Raw genomic sequence first — 25,748 nt, forward strand, 5'->3', positions numbered from 1 at the left:
AAAAAATTAGAACTAAAGAGAATTAGAACTTTTTACTAAAAGATCAGTGAGTTCAAGAGGTTAGGTGACAAGAAATATATAGGCAGAGCACAACAAATATTTTAGAAGCTATTTAATATGATTCTGAGAAGGTGAATACGTTCATACATATCGTATTGTATCATATAAAAAACCCAAAGTGGAACCTGGACTTCAGATGATAATTATGTGTCCATTTAGGTTTATCAGAATAGGTCTAGGAATTGTAACAGATATACCAGGGAAGTGATGAATATTCATAAAAAGAATGGTGGGTATTGTATATATGGAAGTAGAGGATAGAAAGGAATTTTATCCATTTTCACAATTTTTTTTCTTTTTGGGTCACACCCAGTGATGCTCAGGGGTTACTCCTGGCTCTGCACTCAGGAATCATTCCTGGCAGTGCTGGGTGACCATATGGGATACTGGGGATTGAACCCAGGTTGACCACATGCAAGGCAAACACCCTCCCCGCTGTGCTATCACTCCGGCCCCACCATTCTCACAGTTTTTTCTGTGGGTTCCAAAATAACATTTTTAAAAACCTACTTTTTAAAAGTTGTGATAGTATAAAAAATATATCATCAGTTATTCTCACCAATGGTGTCACCATACCATCACCAACAGTATTGTTACCTCTGTTACTAATATTTCTTTCTTCATAGTCTTTCTTCCCTTCCCATAATGTAGACATTTCTCGAAAATACAATACTTTCTTATGACTCTGTGTTGTTTAACTTTTTATACCCTACTTGAAATGCATTCTCCTGCTCCTAAAGTGCACATCTCCACTTAAAAAGATAATAATAAAACCCTCTTCTTTCAAATTCAAGTTTTAGATGAAGCTTCAACACCTTTCCTAAACTATCTTCATGTCTCCCAAATGAACTTCAGTATCTGTTCCTTCAACCCCCCCACGGCCTCCTTCCTCAGACTGGCCATCCAGCAGTGATCTCATTGACCCTAATTGTTTGCAGGTCTGTAACCTCTATACTCAAAACAATAAAGAAACCCAGTCCCTGTTCATTGTTTTGAATATAGTGCCTAACTTGGCACTAGGATACAGTCAGGGATCTGTACAATCACTGATACCATGGTTGTGGTTAAGAGGTTACAATTTGCCTAACAGAGAAGCATGTGAATCTATACATAATTGGTCAGAAACAGATGGTTTTTAACACCCAGGCATGCTACCTATATTTTGAAACCTGGCCTATATTCTACAACTTACATAACATTTTTGCTAATGCACTTAGGGATGCTCTGTGCTAGAAACTTCCTGAAAGGCATTGGATCCCACTTTGTTCTCTATTAGTGTTTAATTATTTTATTCCTAACATTTGGTTTCTCAGTAAGTTTGAACACTTCTCAAGGATGAGGTTTATCCTATGGTTCCTAGCCGTCTGGTAGTTCACAAGACAACCATGTGCCTTCTCCCAAAGACACCAGAGTGTAGACTGTGGAGTAAATAGTTTGATTGAAAAGTAACATTTCTGTACAACAAATTAAAAAATCATGGTATTGGGATAAGGACAGACCTACAGATCAGTAGAACAGAGGTGAATATCCTGACACCAACCCTCAAATAATGAAGTCATAAAATTCTCTTATAAATGGATAGACATGGAGAGTATCATCCTGAATGAAATAAGTCAGAAGAGGAGAGATACAGACACAGAATGATTGCACTCATTTGTGGGATAATAAAAAAAAATTAAAAAAAACATGATATAAGACCAATACCCAAGGACAGTAGAAACAAGGGCCAGGAGGATTGGCCCACAAGTGAAAGCCTGCTTCAAATACTGGGGGAGAAGACAGCTGGGATAAAGAAGGGACCACTATGACAAAAATAGATGGAAATGATCACTCTGGATAATAACTGTGTGCTGAAAGTAGGTAAAGGAACAGACAAGATAACCTCTCAGTATCAGTATCGCAAACCATAATGCCCATAAGGAGAGAAGTGAGGGAGAGGAAGAGAGAGAAAGAGAGAGAGAGAGAGACCTGTCATAGAGGCAGGCTGAGGGGAGGGAAGGTAGAAGGAAGGAAACTGGGGACACTAGTGGTGGAGAATGTAAACTGGTAGAGGGATGAGTGTTGGAACATTGTATGACTGAAACCCTACTATGAAAAACTTTATAACTGTGTGCTCATGGTGATATAATAAAAAAAATTAAAGGTAAAAAAATATTAAAGGTAATGTTTCTTGGAAAAGGTGGTTTTGAAAATATGATTCTTTATGAAAACACTAAATACGAAGGTATTTGCACCCCTTGTGGATAGCCGCTTTATTTGCAAAAGCCATAGCATGAATCAACTGAAATGGACAAAGACGTGGTATATATTTTCAATGGAATACAATTCTGCCATTATAAATATAGAGATATGCATTGAGGGGCATAATGGACAGCACTTGAGGTGATGTTGCTAAGGTATAATAAGAAGAAAAAGAGGGATGGTTTCACACATGTGGAATATGACTTACTAAAGAAATGGAACTGGCAAGAAACAACAAGACTCACTCCTAAGGGCTGGGAAGATAGTTGAGGGATTGGGGTTATATGCCTTGTATATACAATGACCCAGGTTCTAGCCCAGGCATTGCAAGGTGCCCTGAGCAGCTGTTGGTGTAGCCTTGGAGTCTAAGCAGCTTCAGGCCTAAGCAGCAGCATATCACTTGGACCCTAGCATTGAACCTTCTGGAATAGCATCACCAGGACTAGCCCTAGGTCACTGAGCACTTCCTAAAATGCCTCAAAACAAAAACTTCTAGACTCAGTGAAAAATATAGTGGTTTCCAGAGAGAAAGGAGAGAGGGTCAAAGAAGAGGGCTGAGAGATCTTGGTAGTTGGGTGGCACTGGGTTGTTGCTGGTAGAAGTGGTTGACAATTATAGAAGTATGAAGCTACTGGTAAAAGGTAAAGGTAAAGGCCCTCCCGTTGTTCATCGATTTGCTCGAGCGGGCCCAGTAACATCTCCATTGAAGACTTTGTTGTTACTGTGTTTGGCATATCGAATACGTCACGGGGAGCTTGCCAGGCTCTGCCGTGCGGGAGAGATACTCTCGGTAGCTTGCCGGGCTCTCCGAGAGGGGCGGAGGAATCGAACTCGGGTCGGCCATGTTGGCTGCGTGCAAGGCAAACGCCCTACCACTGTGCTATCGCTCCAGCCCAGTGCTCGCTTCGGCAGCACATATACTAAAATTGGAATGATACAGAGAATATTAGCATGACCCCTGCGCAAGGATGACACGCAAATGAAGCCACTGAATAATTAAAATTAAAAAGCAAAACATGATATAGAGCCGGTGATGAAGCTTAACACTTTTAATCCCTGGCACCACATAAACACACACACACACACACACACACACACACACACACACACACACACACCACTGTACTGTCACAGCTCAGAACACCTGTGGCCTGTGACTAGATATAATATGGAATCTTGATGAAGGCATTAGGTTAAAATATGAATGAACTACAGGCTTTAGTTAGCAATTATATGTTTCAGTATTGAAAGAAGCGTATGGTGCTGACGGAAGGTGTTAATAAGAAGGAAACTGGTTTCCAGTGTATGGGAACCTTCTGTACAATCCTGAGTTTTCCTGTAATTCTAAAGCTGTTCTAAAAACAATAGCCTCTATTAAAGGAAACAAGTGGTCATACAGCCTGCAGAGTATGCCTGGCATGGTGACAGGAAGGAGTCAATTGAACGGTGACCCTTTGAAGAAAGAAATGACATTATTGAATGCCCTGCTGGTGGCTTGATCATCAGCCCTGATAGCAATTCTGACTTGCTTTCTTTTCCTTGGTTGGATTTTGGCAGGCAGCAGCAGCGTTTGTCGCTGATGATAATTTTGAGATGCATTGTCAGTAACTAGGGTGTATGATGGATCTTCATCTCTAATTACTTTTCTCTCCACAGGTGCCTGGAAAGGGTCCAGATGGGAGTGCGCACAACCTTCGCTTTGAGGGGCTGGAGAGACAGTATGCATCGTTACCCAGGTAGGCCACCAAGGGGTAGCCCATGTTCGGCTTATCTACAAATTAAGTCTTGAGAGAAATATACATGAGATAGATATCTGGTTTTGAAATAGGGACTGTGTTATACTTCTGCCTTACTGCCATCTGCTGCAACCCTAATGCCACCTTTACAACTGAGCTAATAATTGAAACCCTGGTGGTTATTTTTTTTAGGGAAGAAAATAGTATATCTTTACAATTGAACATGTCAGCAAGAATATTGGATACTGAATGGAAATCCTAAGTCATCGCTATAAAAATGGTATTGAACATCCTGCACCAAGCACAGAGACAGTAAAACAGTAAATTCTCTGTGCTCAGAGTAACCCATGAGGAAGGGTGGGTCAACCTTAACCTTGAAGCTTCCTGTGGGTATTAAAAAGCAAGAGAGAAACGTGAACCTGGGAAGGTGTTCTTTGCTTGATTTAGAATCTGACCGTGTTCCCTGGGCAAAAAAATAAAAATTGCTGAGAAGCACAAACACGGTGGGAGAAAGGAAACCGTGTGGGAAAAGTTCACTTGGCCGTTCTGGCCTAACATGATCCACTTAGATTGCAACGAGGCACCTCTAAAATAAGATACAATTCTCTAAGGTTTGTGCTCCTATCAGTGAGATGAAGAATAATTTTAGTCAGTTATCAGTAGCACATGACAAAGAAGAGCCCTTTCCAAGATTCCAGCCAGCATTGCTACTATGGGAGTCCCGTGAGTTGAAAGTGTGAGAAATAGTGAGTTAGCAAAAAACAACATCTAATGCCAGTCAGAAAAGTGAAATGCTATGTAAGAAATATCTCTTTTGAAAGGTGGAGGGTGGTGGCGGGGAGGGAGAGAGGGATGGGGTGAGGATCCTAAGTAGAGCTTCTTCATCACGAAAGCTGAGTTGTTCAAGCGCTTGCTAGCTCAGAGCTGCAGCTTCTGTGGAGCTACTGTTTTGAGTTGCATGTTGTCTTTACATATGTGTGTGCATTTATAAAAATAACATCCCAAATATCACCACGGGTGTAGCCTAAGCAGCCATCTGCTCTTATAAATAGTATGTTGACTTTCAAAAGTAACAAAATCTCAAATCCAGCAGAGAACCAAATTTTAACACTGATTTTGCAGCCTATACACCAAACCCAGTACTTCAAAAAAAACCTTCCATACCATTCATTGTCTTTTATTTATCTGTTTTCTTTTTTTGTTTTTTTAATATTTATGTTGATTCATAGTTTTTTTCTCATCTCCTTCCTCTTTCTGGCCTAGCATTTTGTTTTCATTAAAAAAAAAAAAACAGAGTTAGTCTCCAAAATTTGTTTTAAATATAAAATTTCTGGCTTTCAGTGTTAAAGTGTATGGAAATTGTGGTTAAGGCAGATGGAAAGTAGTATGTTCTTATGAAAGGGAGTAAAAAGGAAAACTGGAAGCAGTTTCATGCCTTTCTGGCCAACTTGCTCTCAGACTACGGAAATGGTATTTTTTTATACAAATATAAAGCATAGAAATAACTTAAAATTCTCCAAATTTCATTTGTCCCCTCTCTTTATGTCCGTCATCTTCTATGTGTCAGACTCTGTGCAAACAGGAAATATGTCCTCAGTCGGGCCTCAGGAATCTCTGTCTAGTCCAGGAGCAGTAAATCAACTTTTCCTGAGAGGGTAACAGAGGCTTAGATTCGTAATTAACTGAAATTAAAGCATAAAATTCTCTGACTGTCCAGCTTTGATGCACTGTTACTACCAAGTCCAAGTCCTGAAATGCTCTATCATGACTAACGCTCCCGAAGTTTGTTTTAGAGGAAACCTTTTAGAGGGTGCTTTTCAACAGAAACTAGGTGAGATCATCACAGCTCCTGAAGTGGTAGCCTCCTTGCCGGCCCCCAAAATGGAACCCTAGCTGAAAGGGAAGAACCTTAGATGGAGAACAGTTTTGCAAGCAGCCCATCACACACAAGTGAGACAGGCACAGCTCTGTGGGCTCACAGTGCCCTCTGTGTCTCTAAAGCAGGGAGCTTTCAATTATTAATGAAGTTTAATTTTTTTAAGAAAAAAATTCATTTTAGCCACTGTGAGTTGCAGTTTTACAATACCGTCAGTGGTAGGTTTTTGTGCATGCAGCATTCTAACCCAGCGCCTCCACCAGAGTGCCTGCTTCTCTCCAACATTGTCTAACACCCCCTCCCACAAAGTTCAAGTTTTACTTAAATGCAAGAATAATTCAAACTATGGGAAGTCACTGCCCAGATTTGGGTTATTTTGTTGTTTTCTTGGTTTTTCGGCGGGGCGGGGGGGGGGTGGGTTGGTGGGCCAGGGAGTGGGGAAACACCCAGTAGTGCTCAGGATTAACTCCTGGTGCTGCACTTAGGGATCACTACTGGTGGACACCGTGTGGGATGTCAGAGATTGAATCCATGTGAGCCATACAGAGGGCAAAAGTCCTACCAACTGAACTTTCTCCCTGGGCCCTGATTTGGTTCTTGTGGGGTTTCTGGAAAGCATGACAGGAGTCGTTAAAATGAAGTCAATCTTGTGGTCTGTGTGCCAATTTTTGAGTCATTGACACAGGGAAAAAACGCCCCAGAGCATAGAGCAGGTGAATGGCCCCAGCCAAAGGTACCCTTGCCACACTGTCATAGAACTCTGTCATCATTAAAGCAGGCTCACACAGCTGATTTCCAGGCTAAGTGACTCTTCAGGAAAGCACGCCCAAGTCCAAGCCAGCTGAGAAAGAAAGACAGTTCCCAGCGTAGGGTAGTTATGAGGTTGCCTAAGGCTAAGGGCTAAGCCATGTTAAGTGTTATTGTTAAGCAATGTTAAATCTTCTGCCTCTGAAGAAAAATGACTTTATTTCTTTTCTCCTGAGGGGCCTGTTTTGGAAAGTGGAGCATGGCTGTACTACAGCCTCGTTAGTGAACACCAGGCTTTTACCAGCCCCGATGTTCCCCCCCTACCCCCCTCCGATTCAGCTCCCCCCCACCCACACACACACACACACACACACACATTTTCTTTGCTTGTGAACAGATTGAGCCATGCATTCCCTTGTTCTGGCCTGACACTTATTATCCCCAACCTGAGTGAGTAGGGAGGTGTCGTTTCCTAGGCAGCCACCTCACGGGCACATCCATGCAGGTATCTTTGCAGACAGCTTCTTTTACCCATCAGCCTCCTGCCCTGTGCCTGTCTCCCTGGCCCCATTCTGATTTTACAGGCCTTCTGAACTCTCTACTCTCCCAACTCAGGTCACCATCATCCCTCCCAGCCCACCCCTGCTCCCCCCAGGGTCCCCATTATCCCTTCCCTGCAGATGGCTCCTTGCATCTGCGCGTGGTGGGGTAGTGGTGCTCTTCCGGGCTACTAATCAAGCTGTGTCCTAAGGAGGGACCGAAAAAGGTTCCCTGTCTCTGCTGAGTGGTGAAAAGTTGCTGGAGAGACTCATAAAGCTGCATTCATTGGTTCCACTACAAAATTCCCATTATCTAGCCCCAGCTGGGTCCCCACTGCTGTCCAGAATTCCTTTTACTCCATGCTATCGACTCCTTTGACTCTCCCACAGTGGCTGTTCCAGCCCTGAGCTCCTCCCGTAAAGTTCTACCAAGATGACTCAGGCCCCTGAGCCCAATCTCTAGAGATGACCTCACTTCCTTTCCTTTATGACCTGAAGAGAGTCGACCTCAGCCCCTCCGCTTCTCCCTGCAGATTCGTCAGGCTGTCTCCACAGACACACTCTTCCTGAGGGCAGATGAAGAGGGCGAAGACTTGGAGTCAGGCCAACCAGGCTCTGTCACTTCCCTACCTGTGTGACCTTGGGCGGAGAGCCTGAGGGCTCCAAGCTCATGTTTCTTGTCTGTCCACTGGGGATGGACACGGAGCTGGTGTCCATATTAAATACAGAAATGCAAGCAAAGATGCCTGAAGAGTATGCCTGGTCAATTTTAGGGGAATTCTTTTTTCATATTGTTACTTCTAGATTTTATCCCTGGGGAAGATGTTTCTTTCTTTAATGAGTCAACCCCATACAGCAGAGCTCATTCTCTCTGCTTTCTCTGCTTCCCCGCACCACCAACTACCCATCTCTTGGCTGCGCATGTAGCCCCTTGGCAGCTGCTCCCCTCACCTCCCCCCCACCTACTACTACAAACGCAGTGGCTCTGCTGCCTAGTTCTCTGAATCATGTGGGGTGGAGAAAGGAGAGCTAACACCTGCTTGGAGAGATACAGGGCCTACAGCTGATACTGAAGGAATTGGCTGAGTGAGAAATGGACCAGAAGATGGAACAAACGAAAGTGATTTGAATGACAAGGTGTGCTAATGGGCAGGATGACAGACAACAATTCTTAGAGGTGAGGGATTCATATAGAGATGGAGAATGCAGACACAGCTCTAGGGAAGATGCTGCAGCCCCTTTTCCAAGAAGACAGGTCCAGGGCTAAGATCTCCCCCACTGGTGAACCCATTTCCAATATGAGTGAGCCAGAAGGGCTAACTGGAGGTTCTTTCTTGCTCCCAGGACAGCTATGGTATGGGAGCAGCCTTTCTCTGTGTGAGAGGTTCTGAGATACAGCTCAAATTCTCTTTTTGATCCAAGACCAGGCAGTGGTGCACAGAGCTGTGAGGATTTCCAGCTGAACTGGGAAATTCTACCCAGTGAACTTGAATTCACTCCATAAAGAAAAGCAAAGACCTTTCCTTTACTCCTTCCCCCCCCCCCATTTCCTCATTTCCTACTGTCAATAAAGTGGTCTGTGTCTCTTGACTCTATTTCCTTCCTTCCTTCCTTCCTTCCTTCCTTCCTTCCTTCCTTCCTTCCTTCTTTCCTTCCTTCCTTCCTTCCTCTTCCTTCCTTCCTTCCTTCCTTCCTTTCCTATTCTTATTTATTTATTTATTTTATTTGTTCTTGGGTCACACCTGGTAGTGGTCAGGGCTTACTGGTTCTGTGATCAGGAATTACTTCTGGCTGGACTCAGGGGACCATATGGGATGCTGGGGATCAAACCCAGATTGGCTGCATGCAAAGCCCACACCCTACCCTTTGTATTATCATTCATTCCAACCCCACTTTGTCTTTATTTTCATACCATATCCTAGTAATTCGCTTATTGCTCCATATTTCCATACCACTGATAATTCCAGGTCATTCTGCTCCAGCCTTTAATATAGATTCTCTTGAAGTCACGACCTCCATTCCTAAAGATTCCATCTGTATCACTATGATGATTCCTAAGTGAACCATAACAACTCTCCTATCCAACTCTTATTGTGACCCCAGTCACACTGCCTTTCTTCTACATCCATGATAAATCAAAGGTATCTCCAAGTGTCAGTGATATCTACGTCATCTTTCTTTAGCTCTTCTTTTTAACTTTCATAAATCTTCTTTGGCCCTTGGGATTCTTTGCTGCCCCTTTCCACTCCTATTGGATTATAAATTCCTTAAATTAAGGATATTGTTTAATATATGTCATGTTTTAGACCTCTAAGTAGGTCCTAACATAGAACCATGAATGTTATAGGCTTTCAATGCCTTGGAAGAAGTGAAACTAGATTTGTTTTTGTATAAGTAAGTTATAGGAAAGACTTGGCTATAGGAAAGATCCAAGCTCATTTGACTTGATTTTCTAATATAAGTAATTAATTTTCATAAGAATGTCCCTTTTTTATAGAACCCTAAATCCAGAACTTCTAAATACTTAACTCTTATTGAACACTATACTTACTGTGTGCCATTCCTTGCTCTAGATGCTTTGCATGTACTGGTTTAATGCTCAGAGCAACCCTGCAACTAAAATAACAACCCTTTTACTATCCCCATTTCACAGGCAAGGATTTAGACATATGGAAATTAAATGAAGTAGTCCAAGTTCAACAGCTGTCTGGTGACAACTCTGTATACCTTTAACCTTTGGGAGTAAGGTTATCCAGTTCACGTTCAATCAATTTCTGTAAATATTACATTTCCTTGAATTATTTGCTCTCCTGCTTTACCTTTCTCACTAAACTGGAAGTGCCTTTGAGGACAGGGACCGTGTCTTATTCATCTTGGTATATGAGACAGAACATTACTAATATACAGGTTAGGTAATGCCTTTCTACCATCTCTGTAATGCTGTCATAAAATCAATTCTCTGCCTGTTCCCTGGGGTCCTTCCTTTGAAATATGAACCGTTTAATGCGCAATTGCTAGATGAACATTAAGCAATAAGCTTTGCCTACCAAAAAGAGAATCTTGTTTTGTTAGAGCACTCCAGAGAGTTGAAAAAGCAGTATCTGCAAATTGGTACTTTGGTTCTTTAAGGCTAAGAATAATATCAGTAGAAGAAAAAGAATGAGAATGAATTATCCAGTGGAAGGCTGCAGAGCATTCTTGAGAGAGAGAATCCTTTTCCCCAAACTGTTTTGGTAGAAAGGTTTTGCAGGCCGAATTTGGCATCTATCCCTGAAGTTGTTCTAACCCTCATCACACAAATTACTTAGGAGGGAGGAAAATCCCTCTGTGAATGTCTCACACAGCTTTAACTTTACTGTATAATGAGAAGCAACATACAAGAACTGATTTCAGATAGAGTTACTTTAAAAGGAACAAACAGCTTTTGCTTGCTTCATGGGAACCCAAAATAAACTCACTTTTGTAAGTGTGTTCCCAGTGTTTGGGTGGTGGGTGTGATTGCTTTCAGAACAGATGAATACACCATGAGAACCCTCTTCTGCTGTGACAATCCCATTAGTTCATTTCATTGGCTTCAGTTTTCTAGCATCCAGGCATTTTTGCCAATCTCCAGAAAGACTTCATTCACAATTTTCTGGATACCTGTGAAGCGTGCAACACTCACACCTCCTGCTAATTTGTATATTCCCAAAATATATTTTGAGTCATCCTCTGTGTCTTTGGTTATCGTTGACCTCACTGTTTAACACATTGATACCAGGACTGTAATTTGTGTTAATTAAGTCACATCCAAGTGTGAGCCACGGTAAGACATCAACATGTACCCGTATAAGCGTGAATCAATGTGTTTAAAACACCCTCTCCAGGTTCTCTTGTTCTCTGCTCCGCTTCCGTTCTTCTCTGTTCCCACCTGTGGGATTGTCCTTTGCCAACATTGCACAGTTGTATAGGGATTTCTGAGGTAGCTGTGGCATTGAGTTCTGCAAAGATTGCCCCCAATGCCACCGGTATCTCTCTTTGCTGAAGTTAATCTAAATGACAGCTAAATGGGCTTGGTGCAAATGTGAGCAATCAGCTCATTTGGAGTCAGGGTATGTCTCAGTCACGTGGACAAAAGCTCCATGCAGCCTACGCGAGGACTGGTGTCAGCCACCAGGCCACTTTATCCAATAAGAAGCTTCAGGAGGGTCCATGACAGCAAACTTAACAGGGCTCTGAGGCCATTTCCATTTCAGCTTCAAGCGCCTCTCCACACATTTCCAAACAGGGGGCTGTGGCACTTTATCCAGATACAGCCATTCTCTCTGCCACCTCCCAGGTGGCACAGTTTTATCTGAGTGACCCTCTCCTGCCACGGAGAGCTGCCTTTCAGGGCTAGTGGCTGACTTTGCAGGAATGCTGGGCTGCGCTGACGAACTTGTCTAGATCCTATCTTCCACATCCGCATGCGACAGGGTTTAATGCCTTTGAAAATCAATGAGGCTCTTTCACTCCACCAGGTTAAACTGGCGCATCCTTTCTCAGGTTCCCTCTGTTCAAACTTGAGCCTATGCTCCCCCTGCCCTGTGCAGACAGCTGCCTGTTTGACTGGCCCCTCTGACACCGCCGCAGTCTTAATGCTGAGGACAAAATGATGAATTAGCAGTGAATTAATTCTCGGTGAGATTAAGATGTCTCCATTGTCAACTCAAACTTCCTGAAAATGCAAAAAGGCCCCACAAGTAATAACGCCTTAGGATGCCAAACAGCTGAGATCAGGGGGTTAATGCTACTGCCGTATCGTTTTTATGTCACTTAGTTCCTCGGAATAAAGTCCATTTTAATCACTTTTATCATTTCCTCATAGCCAATATATCCTTGTGCCAGCTAGAATATTTGATATTAATTATTCAATCGAAGGCCTCCATTATGAGTTTAAAATATTAGTGATTTAAAACATGTTAAGAAGACCCATCACCATACTGATGTCCCCAAAAGAGTTCTAACTGAATCTCATATTGGATATATGGACCACATATATTCTATTCTAGAGGCTTATTTTTTTTTACTCATTTTCCATAGAATGTACATATGTTAGGCACATTTTTTTCCATTCTGTCTTTCTCTCCCCACCTCTCTTCACTGCCATTGCCCCAGTGACCAGGGTGGCACACAATTCTGGCTGTGATGTTGGCATATTTTTTCATTGCAGAGTTTACCAGGTCACACATCAGATTGAGGTGCTTGCACCCTCACGCGCCGTGTGCTTCTTCAGTGGTGGTGCTTGCATGTGGGCTCTCTAGGGTTTGTACTCTTAGTTGAGGCACACTCGTGGTCGTGGTGTTCAACAGGGGTCACAGTCGTACTCAGACATGTGCTCACCAGAAGTTGCACTTCCTGGCCATGGTGCTCACACATCTTGGTAGCTGTGTGCTTACCAGAGGTCACACCCCTCTTGAGGTGCTCATGCACACCTAGCAACAGAGTCACTAGAAATCATTTGTGGCATTGGATATCACAAACAGCAGAGCTACACACCCCACCAGCAGCACGTGGGGGACACTGGGGATTTAAACTTCTGACCAGACATTCGCAAGGCTGTCACTCTAAGCTACTATACTATTTCTCCAGGCCCTCCAGTAGGGTTTTTCAGAAGAATAATATGTATCTGCCATTTGAAAAGTCCCAAGTAGGACATTAGCTTCAACTTCAAACATGTTAAAATTAATAAGCTTACTTTCGTAGTTGGGCTGGAGCGATAGCATAGTGGATAGGGCATTTGCCTTGCATACGGCTGACCTGGGTTAGATTCCTCCATCCCTCTTGAAGAGTCCAGCAAGCTACCAAGAGTATTTTGCCTGCACGGCAGAGCCTGGAAAGCTCCCCATGGCGTTTTCGATATGCCAAAAACAGTAGCAAGTTTCACAATGGAGACGTTACTGGTGCCTGACCAAGCAAATCAATGAACAGTGTTATGGCTGTGCTACAGTGCTACTTTTGTAGTTACCTGCTGCACATATTCACAAGAACCTTAACATTTGTTTCTCACTTCTCCAGTCCAGAGAAAAGAAAGGAAGGTATACAGCAGGTGGGGAGCTTGCAGTGCACATGGCTGATGCAGGTTCAGTCTCCGGCACCCCAGATTGTCCCTTTGCCCTGCCAGGAGTGATCCCTGAGTAAACAGTCAGGAGTAAGACCTGAGCACTGCTGGATGTGCTCCTCACAAAAAAAAAGATGATTCTTCAGTGCCTAGAGCTTTTTAATTTAGTGGTTTGTTCTGTCTCTAATTTCTTATATTCTCTGGTTGTTCTTGAAGTTTTCCCATTGTACCATTATTTTGTCATTAGCCTTCCAAAGCTCAGTTTAAGGGTTCCCTGACCATGCTACACTGTTTTGCCATATGTGCTACACCTACTCTGTACCTACAACTCCCTGTCTTCTTCTTCTCTCCAGCCTTTCCCAGGTTCCTGGGTGTGCAATACACAGGTGTACTGCAGGCAGGGACACAAAACAAACCAAGTGTATTCATTTTCTATCATTGAATTTTGGAAAGACAGTTTCCAAAATGTTTGGAAAGACAGTGCTTTGATTTTTTTTTTGTCACTGTTGTTTGATCTGGGGTAAGGGCTACATCTGACGATACTCAGTGGCTATTCCCAGTTCAGTTCTTGGGTTTATTCTCTGCAGTACTTGGAGAAACATGTGGTGCTGAGGCTTGAACTCAGGACTCCTGCATGCAAAGGCTATTCTCGAACACAATCTCCTTGACCTCTTTGTGATTTTTTTTTGGCATTTTGGTTCATACCCAGTGATGCTTAGGGGTTACTCCTGGCTCTGCACTCAGGAATCACTCCTGGCGGTGCTCACGAGAACCATATGGGATGCCGGGGATGGAACCCAGGTTAGCCACAAGCAAGGCAAACATCCTACCTGATGTACTATCACTCCAGATAACATTACTAAAATATGCAGGACTCTTAGACAAAAACTCATACCTCCTGATTTACATGAGCACACGGGATTTGCTGGAAATAATTAGGTATGGTTTCCATTTTTTTGTATACCAAATTATGCATGCAAATTGTTCCAAAGGTATCATGGTTACTCCCAAACTAGTCAGTTATATTTCAAAAGGAAATCTAGATAAGAGCAATCAAAGCAAAGGAAGTGAAGGGAGCAGTGTAAACATATAGAATATATGCCATGTGCTATGTGTTAAATATGTATCCTCTCACTTTGTCCCTACTATCCAACTGCGTGCTCATTCTGCTGCTCATTCTTAAGTCCATCCTCAGAGTGGCAGAATCAGAACTCAGAGTTAGTTCTATCTGACTCCCAGAGGTCTTTTAAATTACTTGTTATACTATAAGTACTGGCAAGTTTGGGAGAGGATCCAATGCATCATCTTTTTCGTAAGCAACAGTTAGAAAGGAGAGTATCTTAGACCACATATTAAAAGCATCTATGATCAGGACTAAAGAGATAACATACTGAGTAGGTAACTTGCCTTGCATGCAGTTGACAGAGGTTCGACCCCTAGCACCCCATATGGTCCCCCAAGCCCACCAAGAGCAAGCCACCACCAAGTGTGGCCAAAAAACAAAAATAAAAATATTTTTAAAAAATCCATATTCATTACCTTTTAGGACTCCAAAGACAATGAAAACTGTTGAAAACTGCAAGTGGCTTTATAAAAAAAAAGTGATGTAATATTATATTATATATTATATTTTAAAACTTCAGGGCTGGGACAAATGGAGACATTACTGGCGCCTGCTTGAGTAAATCGATGAACAATGGGATGACAGTGACAGTGATATATATTATATATAAAAGTGATGTAATGTATAATATATAAAAATAGTAGGAAATTTATGGAAAAATATTTTTGAAGTATAGTAATTTTTTTCTTATATCACAGCCAAACTTTCCCTAAATATTATTTCCCTTATGACAACTATTCCTATTGAGAGAATAAGTAAGAATGTAATGGGGCCTAGGGTTCACTCCATGGTAGAGCACCATTAGGCATGAGGCCTTGATTTCAGTACCCAGCACAGTGTCCCTTGTGAGTGTTTTCTCTGCAAGCACTGCCAATTGTGATCCCCAGCACCAGAATTAAGTGTACAAGACCTAGCCATAACAACAATGGCAACAGAGAGTAAAGGAAAGTAAGAGGAGAAAGCATTTGAAAAATAAAGAAAGAAAGAATATAACTTGCTCCATTCAGGATGGAGCAACACATCTCCAGACCCCAAATGCATAGACTAGATTCCCTGCCCCCAGAATGCATCCCAAACTGTGCTTCCATAAAATGGGATTTGGGGAGACAGGGGATGGATCCAAACTCTGCAGTATTATCTGCCTAGCACTATGTTGGGTCCTTTAAATATATGACCTCATCTCTTTCTTATAATGATCCTGAAATACAATGGGAGGAAAGGAGAGAGAGAGAGAGAGAGAGAGAGAGAGAGAGAGAGAGAGAGAGAGAGAGAACGAACCTGACATCCTGACATAGGGGCTACTTTTTTTGCTCACAGGAGGTGGAGGGCTGGGGGTTATGGAAGGGAACCTGGGGACACTGGTACTGTGAAATGTACACTGGTGGAGGGATGTGTGTTGGCATACTGTATGACACAAATCCAATCATGAACAGATTTGTAAGGGTCTATCACATCATGATTCCATTTAAAAAGTTAAAAAAAATGAAAAGAAAAGAAAACAATCCTGAAATAAATCTGATGCTCCCATTTTGTGGGTAAAGAAATTGAGATTCAGAGATGCCAAGTGTTGCGGTCAGAGTTATATGCAGAGAAAGTCATGGGCTTTGGATTTAGTCTACACTGCAAGCTGTAGGAGTGCCATGTATCAAGTTGTCTTGTCCTAGACTGAGTGTGGAGAAGAGGGAAATCAAATGACTCTCCTAAACTGGGGCAGTCCTGGCTGCCTGATTTCCCCCAAGCACTGCAGTTTATAACTCTAGGACATTCAGTTGAACAAATCCCCTAATAGGCATTCAAAATTAAGAACGGCAGTCATAAACCAGAGAGCTTCCCTTAGCATATATAAACACCCACTTCCTTCCAGATGAAATCTCTTTTAAACAGTGCATTTTTTAAAAAGACTCCCTCTTTATTATCCTAGCAGTTTAAAAAAAACATATACCAGTTGGTTCCATTTCAACAATTTCTGTAGCCAGGAAAGTATTGTTACTTCTTTCCCGGTACAGTGCTGGCAAATCCTCAGAGGACGTGGCCGAGATGTAGATGCCAGATAGTTGTGGGGGGATGGCAGGATGGCTTCTGTTGCCTCTGCGGCTGCAAGTCCAGAGAGGAGAGTTTTGGCAGTCAGTGACTGTGATGGTGCCACACAAGCCCATCTGTGCCCTGGATTTTATGTGACACAGGCCCCATGACCTTAGTCACGGTGCCAGGAAACACCTTGTTCCAGCTCCATTATTTCTAGCAAAGGCAAACATTTGTGGTACAAATGTGGGAAAGGTTGATACAAAAAGAGTAACATCCAGAATATGCTCTCACTATTATTCCATGTCTTCAATTAAGCCTGGCTCCAAATGGTTGGGGCGTGTCCCAAAAAACAAGTTGTCCCACTCAACAGTCAGCAAAACTGACCCTTACAGTTGAACACAGAGTGACATGTTAAATAGGTAGGGATCTGGCAACGCACACTGGCCACTCTCCACCAGCAATATGCCCTGGGGCATCATTAGTAGCCTTTAAACTTGGCCATTGCTTGAAAGTGAGGACAGGGTGGTGACTGCTCAGATAAGGTTTCTGCCCACTAATTGCTTACATGAAGCTGAGGCAAATGCAGATCCCTTTCCAGAAATGATAGTGTCTGACAGCCTGGTTTTTGCAAAGTACTGGAAAGAGTTATAATTGTACAGCAGAGGTTTAAGATGGAAAATAAGCATGTTGAACTATTTTTAGAGTTTGCCACAATGAAGTTTTTCTTCTAGAAACAGTCCTGTGAAACCAAGATGGAGATTGTGCTTGGTTCTTTCCCACTGATATGTTGGTGCCTTTGATAAATTATGTTCAATGGTTTGGACTCTGCCAGGCACTTTTATAGCTTTTTCCAACATCATAAGCAGGTCTATGCAAAAGACAGAACTTCTAGCCAATGTTTCACATAACTCATTTCCGGATACGCTGTGTGTAATGTGGCCAAGTGAATGTGATGACTGACTTCTGTGAGTTGGTTATCGACAAGTTACTTGTCAACAGCTTGAATTGTCATTTGCCTTCATCCTGGTTACTCCATTCACTTAAACAAAAAAGTTAGTCTAGAATTATTCACAGCTAACTGCAACTCCTTTAGTATAAGTAGATGAGCTATAAAACATCACTAATTCTCTCTTATTCCTTCATTTACTGTCTACTAAGTTCTATAAATTCCATAGGTCACAGTCCCTGTATTTGGGAATTTATCATCTAATGGAGGAAAAAATATTTGTTAATCACAAAGAAAACATGAAAAAAGAAGGAATAGACAATACAAAACCTGTAGTGGAAAATTGGACCAAATCAAATAAGGGCGGAATAATTGAGCTATGATAGGAAGGAGGTCAGAGAGAAGGAGGGAATATTCCAGTCAGAGAGGACAATATATGCAGAGACTTGGTGGTGGGGAATAGAAAGGCAAGAAGGAGCCCAAAATAGAGATGGGAGTAGAATAGAAGGTAGAAGTCAGACTGTGGGTGGTTAAATTAAGGATATTTGCATTCATTCAAACACTGGTTAGAAGCTTTATTCGGGTTTCAGCAATGTAGTCAGATTTATATTTGAACCTCTATTTTCTAACTATATGGTGAAGAAGAGCTTGGAAGGAGACCAGAAGGAAAGCAAGCCAGTTTGAAGGTTATTGTTGCATATCCTAGAAGAGGGATTATTAGTGCCTCCAGATTGGGATGACTACAAGAGAGGTGGGAAAGACGGTGGGCTGTAGGTGTAGTTGATAAGGAGAATGTGAGGTGATGCCAAGAATGAATTCCCACCATTGTTTGGATGGTCGGTACCAATCCTCGAGAGGAAATGCTGAGAGAGGACTGAATGTGGAAGATGACCAGGAGTGTGGACTGGGATGTGCTAACTCTAAGATGCCTGTCAGACTTCTGGGAGGAGATCCCTGAAATGTACAGAAGAGATGGCTCCCACGTAAAGGGAACACTGAGACTGGTCTGGAATGTCAGGCAAATGTGCCCTCATGTGTTGAAGAAAAGAGTCCAGGGCATAGCAGGGGTGATGATGTAATGAACCAGAGTCTCCTCAGAAAATACAAGAGGTCAATAGGCCATTCAAATTGCAAAGACCTGGCTGCCAGTCTGTGGTTGTGACATGTCTCTGCCGCTTATGCGGATAGCAAAAGGCTCATCTGTCACTGTGAAATTTCATTTTGGAAATAATATTTTTCTCAAGTAGAAAGAATTGGTGAATTAATGTCATCTGACATTCTGTGACTAAGCAGAGCTCTGACCCCACAAGCAAAAGCATGAGAGTTGGGAAAAGTGGTAGAAATCATTTTGGAAACTGCTCTGGCCTTCTGAAACAGTCCTTCAGACTGTCCACTGAAATAGTTAGGGATGAAGTGGAACAAGTCTTCAATTATTCCCAAAGAGGGCAGAGGAAAATAAAACGTATATTTAATCATATGTATATGTGTGTGCATGTATAGAGAAAAAGAGCTGGCAGAAAAATGAATGAAATAGAAAGTAAATAGAGCTGGTAAATCTGGTAAAGGATATAGCAAGTTGTCCATACTCTCCTGTTGCGGTAAAAATAGTAGTCATCACTGGGTACAATAGAAATCCTCATCATTTTCAAGTAGAAAACTCAAAAGTAATAGTTGTCCTCCAGCTGGAGTTTTGGTCTGAGTTTGCCCCCAAAGCAGACCCTGAGAAAAAAAGCTGAAAGCGAGTGATTTTACTTGGGAAGCAATCCCAGGAAGCTTTGGAAGGAGGCTGAAGAAGGCAAAGGCAGAGAGCCAATGTGCTGTTGCATAGGCTACTGCCCAGCAACAGAGATCCATCTCACTAAGAGCCTCTGAGAAGGTGCAGGAAGCACTCACACCATGCGGCACCTGAGAAGCAAGGAGATTGCAGTATTTTATCCTTTTGTGTTCACTTTGTCATTGGCTAAATATTGTTCCTAAAGGAACCAACTGCTTAACCCTTTGGCCTGTCTGGCACACTGGTGATAGGAAGTCTTAAGCTGAACAGCATAGATACTTAGAGGAACACCCCAGTGTAGAGAAGGTCTGGGTGGGGCATAGAGTGCCATGCTAAACCCCAGCTCTTGTGTATTTTCTAGGACCCACATGGATCAGTCATACTTGTCTTTCTTGAGAGAAAAAATATATAATCATTTGGTAACCCTAGGCAATCTGGATACTTTCCTTTTATTCAGGGAGTAGGAGTTTTGCAAATCTGTCGTGTCTTGTGTGGAACACAATGAATAACAATAAACTCAACAGAGCAGCCCAAGAGAGAAACCGCAGAAAAAAATGTTATTTCTGGCTTCTATTTGTTTCATTCAAATAGACAATTCATTGAAATAATGTGAATTCTTTGACAAGTTTATTTTCTATCTGGTCCATGATCAGAACATTCCTGAAATACAGAACTACCTCTGGGAATACCCCTGGGAGGAGTATGAAAAACCTCAGATAACTGGAACTTCATAGTCAGGTACCTAACTCAGGCCTGTCACTGATGAATGACAGTAGTTTATTTGCCTGCAATGACTTTCCTATGATCATGTCTGTAAATCCACACAAAGGTCAAGTGCTGCTTGAAAATCAACATGCCACCTCTATTCCAATTAAGCACAGAAGAAACTTGTCCAAATCCAGGTCCAGTCTTATAGCCCTGGTCATGTGGTATGGGTAGGTACTATAGCCTCAAGCATCCAGCTTTCTACTAAAATACCAATATCATACACAAGACTGTAAAACAGGATCAAATACCTTCTATTCAATGTATAAGCTCATCTTCCTGAGAACTAAGAGTGTTTGTCATAAGTCAAGCAGACAACATTATAGGTTTCAAAAAAGATGATTAATTACAAGGTTTACAGATTAGAGGTGATAGGGACCTTGGTGGAAAGCCTGGGGAAGTTTTTATGGTGATGGGGTACAGTAACTCTGTATGTCAATACTATATGTTTTGGCACTAATATAATCATCTTACCAAACTATAATAAAAATTAAATTATAAATTAAAATAAAATAAGTGACTAGGTCTAAGAGTATGAAAATTCTCAAGTTTTTGATCCATATTGCCAGACTTCTAGTTGTATAATCTTCCACCCCACCAGCACTGAATGTTTTACATTTTTATAAACTGTGTCAACATATTTTTAGAGTTAGTAATTATGATCACAAACTTTTAGCTTGAAATTTTCTTACTCTTAATGAGTTTGGACTTTGGGCTTATCTTTATTGGAATTATATTTTAGTCTGTGTTCTATGCTTGCATATCATTTCTGCCTAGGTGTTTATTTATAAGACCTCTCTCTATATATTAAGGACATTAACATTTTTCATATTTTAATACTGTTTAATTTAACTTTAAATGTGTGATACTAAGAGATTTGTAGTTTTGTAAATTAAAATTAAATAGTAAATCTTTTACCTTTTTATTTATTCTTTGCTTTTATACCTCAAGGGTCATCTCTTATGAGATCAGACAAGTATGTGAGTATATTGTCTTCTGGTTATCTGTAATTTTATCTCTTTTTCATTTATCGTCTGTTAGGAGGGACATATGTGGTGCTGGGATCAAAACCACGTTGGCTGCTTGCAAGTCAAGTGCCTCACCCACTGTACTGTCTTTTAGGTTCCTGCTTATTTTTCCTTTACATTTATATTGCAGGAATTCTTTGAATACACGTGTCATCCCAAGATGTCATCCAATTTCATAATGTAGCTTTGAGCAATATCAACTGTGATATTGTTGTGATTATAAAAAATAAGCAGAGATCTAGACAACTATACTAAATGCCTTCCTGCAAACATTGTGAAAACAATCAGTTTCATTTTTTGGTACACATCAATGTGTCCACTGAGAGCTTATCCTTACTGCCATGAATCTGTGTCAGAATCTGTGAGAATCCTGAGGACTTCTGATCTGAACTTTAGCAGTATGATTTCCCACCAGCTCTTCAGTGTTCCGGGTATGATCAAAAAGTCAAGGTCACTCAGATGGGATCCTTTCTTACAGAGGCACTTCCTCTTAGAGAACATGCATTTCCTCCTTCACCCTCTGCCAGCTCACAGGAGCCTTGCAGCATGCACGTATATGTCTAGGAAGAGGCACACGAGGCCCTGCATCCTGCAACATGAGTTCTTATCTGTCTTAGCTCCTCCAGCTAAGAACTCTCGATGTGTTCCTCAAAGACAGCATTTCGAATATTGAAAGTCTTCTGTTAATTCCCTTGAGAGGGATGCAGTTGCACTGGAAGGAGATGTGTTCTAAAATAGTATGTATGTCGGTTTGGTTAAACCCAAAGGAAAAGAGAAGTTCTTGATCTGAAGTCCTAATGTGGCATATCTAATTGTCCACCAAGTGCTTTCAGAGGATTCTCAATCTCCCTAAAATGGCATTCCAAGTTATTTAATAAGTAATATTTTGTACATATTTCTGAGGGAAGGAGGTGAGAGAGTGTGTGTATATTATGACTCAGGAAATTCAGGACTTGCTGAACTAGAGGGATTTACTCTAAAAAAACTCTTCATATTGTGGTTCTCCTGTGGCAAGCATTTTACCCCATAAAACAATAATCACTTTGCAGAGATTACTTTATTTGCAAAGAAATATGAGAAAAAAATCACAATCAGTAGTTTACTGTTTGGAAGGATGTCTTCAATATGAGAAGGAATATGTTCATTGATCAAGAAAACTTATTTTTTTCCCCTTTATTTTATTTTATTTTTTTTTAAGTTGTAGATTTACAATTTTTTGTGCTTTGGTTTCAATTATACAATGATCAGATACCCATCCCTCCACCAGTGCCCATTTTCCACCACCATGGATAATATCCCTCCCACCCCCATCCCCCCATCCCCCCTGTCTCTGTGGCAGGGCAATCCCCTGTGAAGAAAACTTATTTTTGTCCATCTTTTAGCACACACCACACAGTGTAGGTACATGGTTCTATTAGAGGCCCACTTGAGGCTCTATTTTTGCCTAATTTTAGCAAGAAAAAAAAAGCTTCCCAAAATTAAAAAAATAGAAACTGGTTGAATGACATCAATCTTTTTTCTCTAGGCTCCACTTTCCTCCTTTCTCACCCACTGGCAAAGTAGAAACAGGATCTACTTGGGTTTCAGAGGCCACGTGTGTGTTGTTCAATTCTCAGTGCTACTTTGAGAAAGATTTACATCTTGTTATCTTCCCAACTTTTGAGAAAATAACTTTCTGGTCTCATCTACAGAAAGAGAGAGAGGAAACACTCATGAGAATGAGCAGGTAGCAGCCTTCTTTGGAACAAAAAGCACTACTTCGATGTCACTATAAATTATAGGAACATAAACCTGCAGGAAACCCAAAGAAAGTAAAATATTAACATTAAGGCAGAGCCACCTCTGCCATATATAACTTAGATAAATAATCCATTTAATGTATGTAGAATATTGTAATATAGTTGTTCCTGTGCCACTGGCAAGAGTTTATATTTGAAAAGAATTGAGAATTATCTGCTCATAGATGGCAAGTATATTTTATTCATTCTTCTTTTTCTTAAAAGCCCAGAGTCCTTGAATAAAATACTGATCATTGGCTAAAAATTTAAAGGCTACTATATCTTTGTCTCATAGATTTGTGGCCTAATTTAGCCCTTCTTTGACCTTTTTCCCTGGTGGTGGGATATTAGTAAGAGAAAGGTGGTTTCATAAAATATCCCCTTAAAGCAGTCTCTTTTTTAACATCTGAATAACTTCAGGTAGCTCAAGATGGACTGAACTAATCTGAAAGTAGCAAGCTGCTCATTGCCTCTGCCAAATTGGCCTTAATGTTGAAGGTATTTCTTAAAAACTCAAAAAGGCTGGGATCAAGCCATCAGGTCATGGACTACAGCTGTCAGGCCACCATTTTTGCAGTCTCCAAGGGAGCAACCAAAGGAAATATTTCAAAAAATCAACAGAGAAAACAAAGCACAGAGAACCAGAAGTCCCCAAAGACCCTATTGGTATTATGAAGTAGGCTTGAGCAGAACTAACAGGGTTTGGATTTTATCAACCTTTCTAATAAAAGTCACTTGGCTCTCCATCGAGAAGAGCAGTTGGTACAATATGGAAAGGTTTTAAAGACCATTAATTTCTTGAAATGAAACAGCTGGCCTTATTGACTATTAAATAATGAGCCAGATTCTCCCCAGTGCCTAAGTCACTCTCTAGTAGTAAATTAGTCATTTAGGGAGGCACATTAACTCTTTAAGAAGATTAGAGTTCCATTTAATGCACTTTACGTGAAAGGAGGAAAGTTGCAGGGAAATCTGGTTGAAACTGAAAAAATAAAAGATGGAGACAAGATGGAATCCAATGGAAGAAAGTCCATCTATGACTGGTATTAACTTGACAGCTGAGAGGAGCAGGAAAAAAAATTTAAGAAGTTGAGTTACTGTGAGACATGTAATCAGGTGGTCTATGGAGGAATAAGATCATGACTAGAGAGATTTGGCTTCATTAATTGAGTCATTCCATTTATTCATTGATTTGTTCAATAAACTTTAAGTCAAACAATCTTATATAGCTGGCAGTGACTATGCACAGAGAAAATGCATAGTCATTGTCTCCAGGGTTTTACAGTTTTCCCTGGAGTCTATGATGCAACCAGAATATATTAAGTTCTATCATTTTATATACATGCATTGAATTTCAACTGAGGAAGTTGCAAAATATATAGTTTTGAAAGATATTGTACATACTAATGACTTTGACTCTCCCAGGAGCCCTCAGGTCATTGAAGTCTTGTAACAAGGCAATAGTTTGACCAGAATTATAGTTTAGGAAAAGTCCCTTGATATTTTCATAAAGAATAAATTGGAGAAACAGCATAAAACCAGGAAAGGCATTGTGAAATAATTGATAAAATTCCACTGGAAAATGCTGAGAGCCTATGGGAGGCAGTTAAAATGCCAAGGATAAGAAAGTTGTTTCTTGTTAGGAGATGAATGGGTATTATGTGGTAGCAGGATAGATGTGATCATGAGAAAAGTATGGTGACCAAGGTAACTCTGGGGTACCAGATTATGGCAACTTAATGTATGGTAATTAAATTGTCTTTCATAGATAATGAGAGATGGATTCAAAGTTTAGTAGAAAGAAAGTTTTGTGACAGTTTTGACCCAAGAGGTTTGATATCATGGCTGATAGTGAACTAGCAGAAGCCATCCATGCCATGTAAATCTCCCAGTGAGATCTGAAAAGCACATTCTAAAGGAAAACCAAAATTTATAACACTGTGTAGTCCCTTGTGTTTAAGTTAAATCCCTGAACAGTATTCTGTTTTGCTTGATTTTTCTTTCAGAAAAAAAGATTTCCAAAATGCAGATGTCCTTATACTGAGTCTATATCATTGCTCATCATTAAGAGAATTTGGATAATGGGAAAGGTACAAATAGGAAATAATTATCTCTTGGAAAAACAACAATTTTTAATGCAGCACATCAAGAGTTAATAAAACATTGATATGAATATCAGGAAACTTATACTCTGTGTATGAAGTAGAAAAATGCACAAGTTGCAGACGAGGCAAATTAACAGTTCTTTCTGTCAGCACTTAAAATCTATACTGTGGTTTCCCTCTACGGTATGGGGTGAAACGTGCCAACAAATTGGCTTAGATGATGTAAGTATCTGAAAATATGGAAGAAATTATATATTGGGGAAACGAGAGAAATTCTTATATATTAAAAGGTGTTGACAGCTTCGCCACAGAATAGCAAAAATGTCCTTAAAGATAAAATACTTATTATTTCAGAATTTCTGAAACCACAGTTACAATATTATACTATGTGCAGCAAAAGTTGGGTTTAGAAAGAAAAGTAACATCAAAGTTTACTAAAGCAGTAACCCTTGTGGTAACCTCATGCTGAAACCTCATTCTTTAGGAATGTGGAACACATAAAATTAAAAGGGTAGAGAGTTCATGGAAGGCCTAAAGAGGACTTAACCCAAGCAGACAGTATACAGGACTGGGCAAGTCATTCAGTGATACTTGCAAGTCAATGTGTGTCATTCTTCTGCTGGTTGTATCATGGTTCCAGGAAGAGCTTCCCAGGTAGATAGTGATAAGCTATCCCATCAACATTCCTTGAGCATTGTCATTCATTCTTACTCATACACTCTAGTCAGCAAAGATAATTGCTCTCCTAAAATAATTCCATAAATATCTATACTAACAGTGCTCTTTTGTACCTTCAGTTCTTCTCAGAGAGACCCACAAGTCATTCCTGGTAGTTAAGCTCCTCACACCTGCATTTTCCACCATGTCACAGAATCAGTGAAGACTCATTGACTTAGTGCTCTGTGGTGGACACTTAAGAACATTTT

General features: G+C 41.0%; 1 protein-coding gene and 1 non-coding gene across 3 annotated transcripts in view; both read left to right on the top strand.

Annotated features, from left to right (window-relative positions):
• The window catches only part of PARD3B (par-3 family cell polarity regulator beta), a 1,231,823-nt gene that overhangs the window by 1,154,734 nt on the left and 51,341 nt on the right, over positions 1-25,748 (top strand). For both annotated transcript variants that reach the window (XM_056111836.1, XM_056111837.1), the window contains one exon: positions 3,958-4,037. In XM_056111836.1, coding sequence (XP_055967811.1) covers positions 3,958-4,037 — 80 coding nt within the window. The remainder of the gene's footprint in view (positions 1-3,957; positions 4,038-25,748) is intronic.
• Positions 3,198-3,301, top strand: LOC130021256 (U6 spliceosomal RNA). The gene has a single exon (XR_008792143.1). It is a non-coding gene; the product is annotated as a U6 spliceosomal RNA (small nuclear RNA).

The sequence above is a fragment of the Sorex fumeus genome, unplaced genomic scaffold (assembly GCF_029834395.1).
Source record: "Sorex fumeus unplaced genomic scaffold, SorFum_2.1 ptg000014l, whole genome shotgun sequence".
NCBI lineage: Eukaryota > Metazoa > Chordata > Mammalia > Eulipotyphla > Soricidae > Sorex > Sorex fumeus.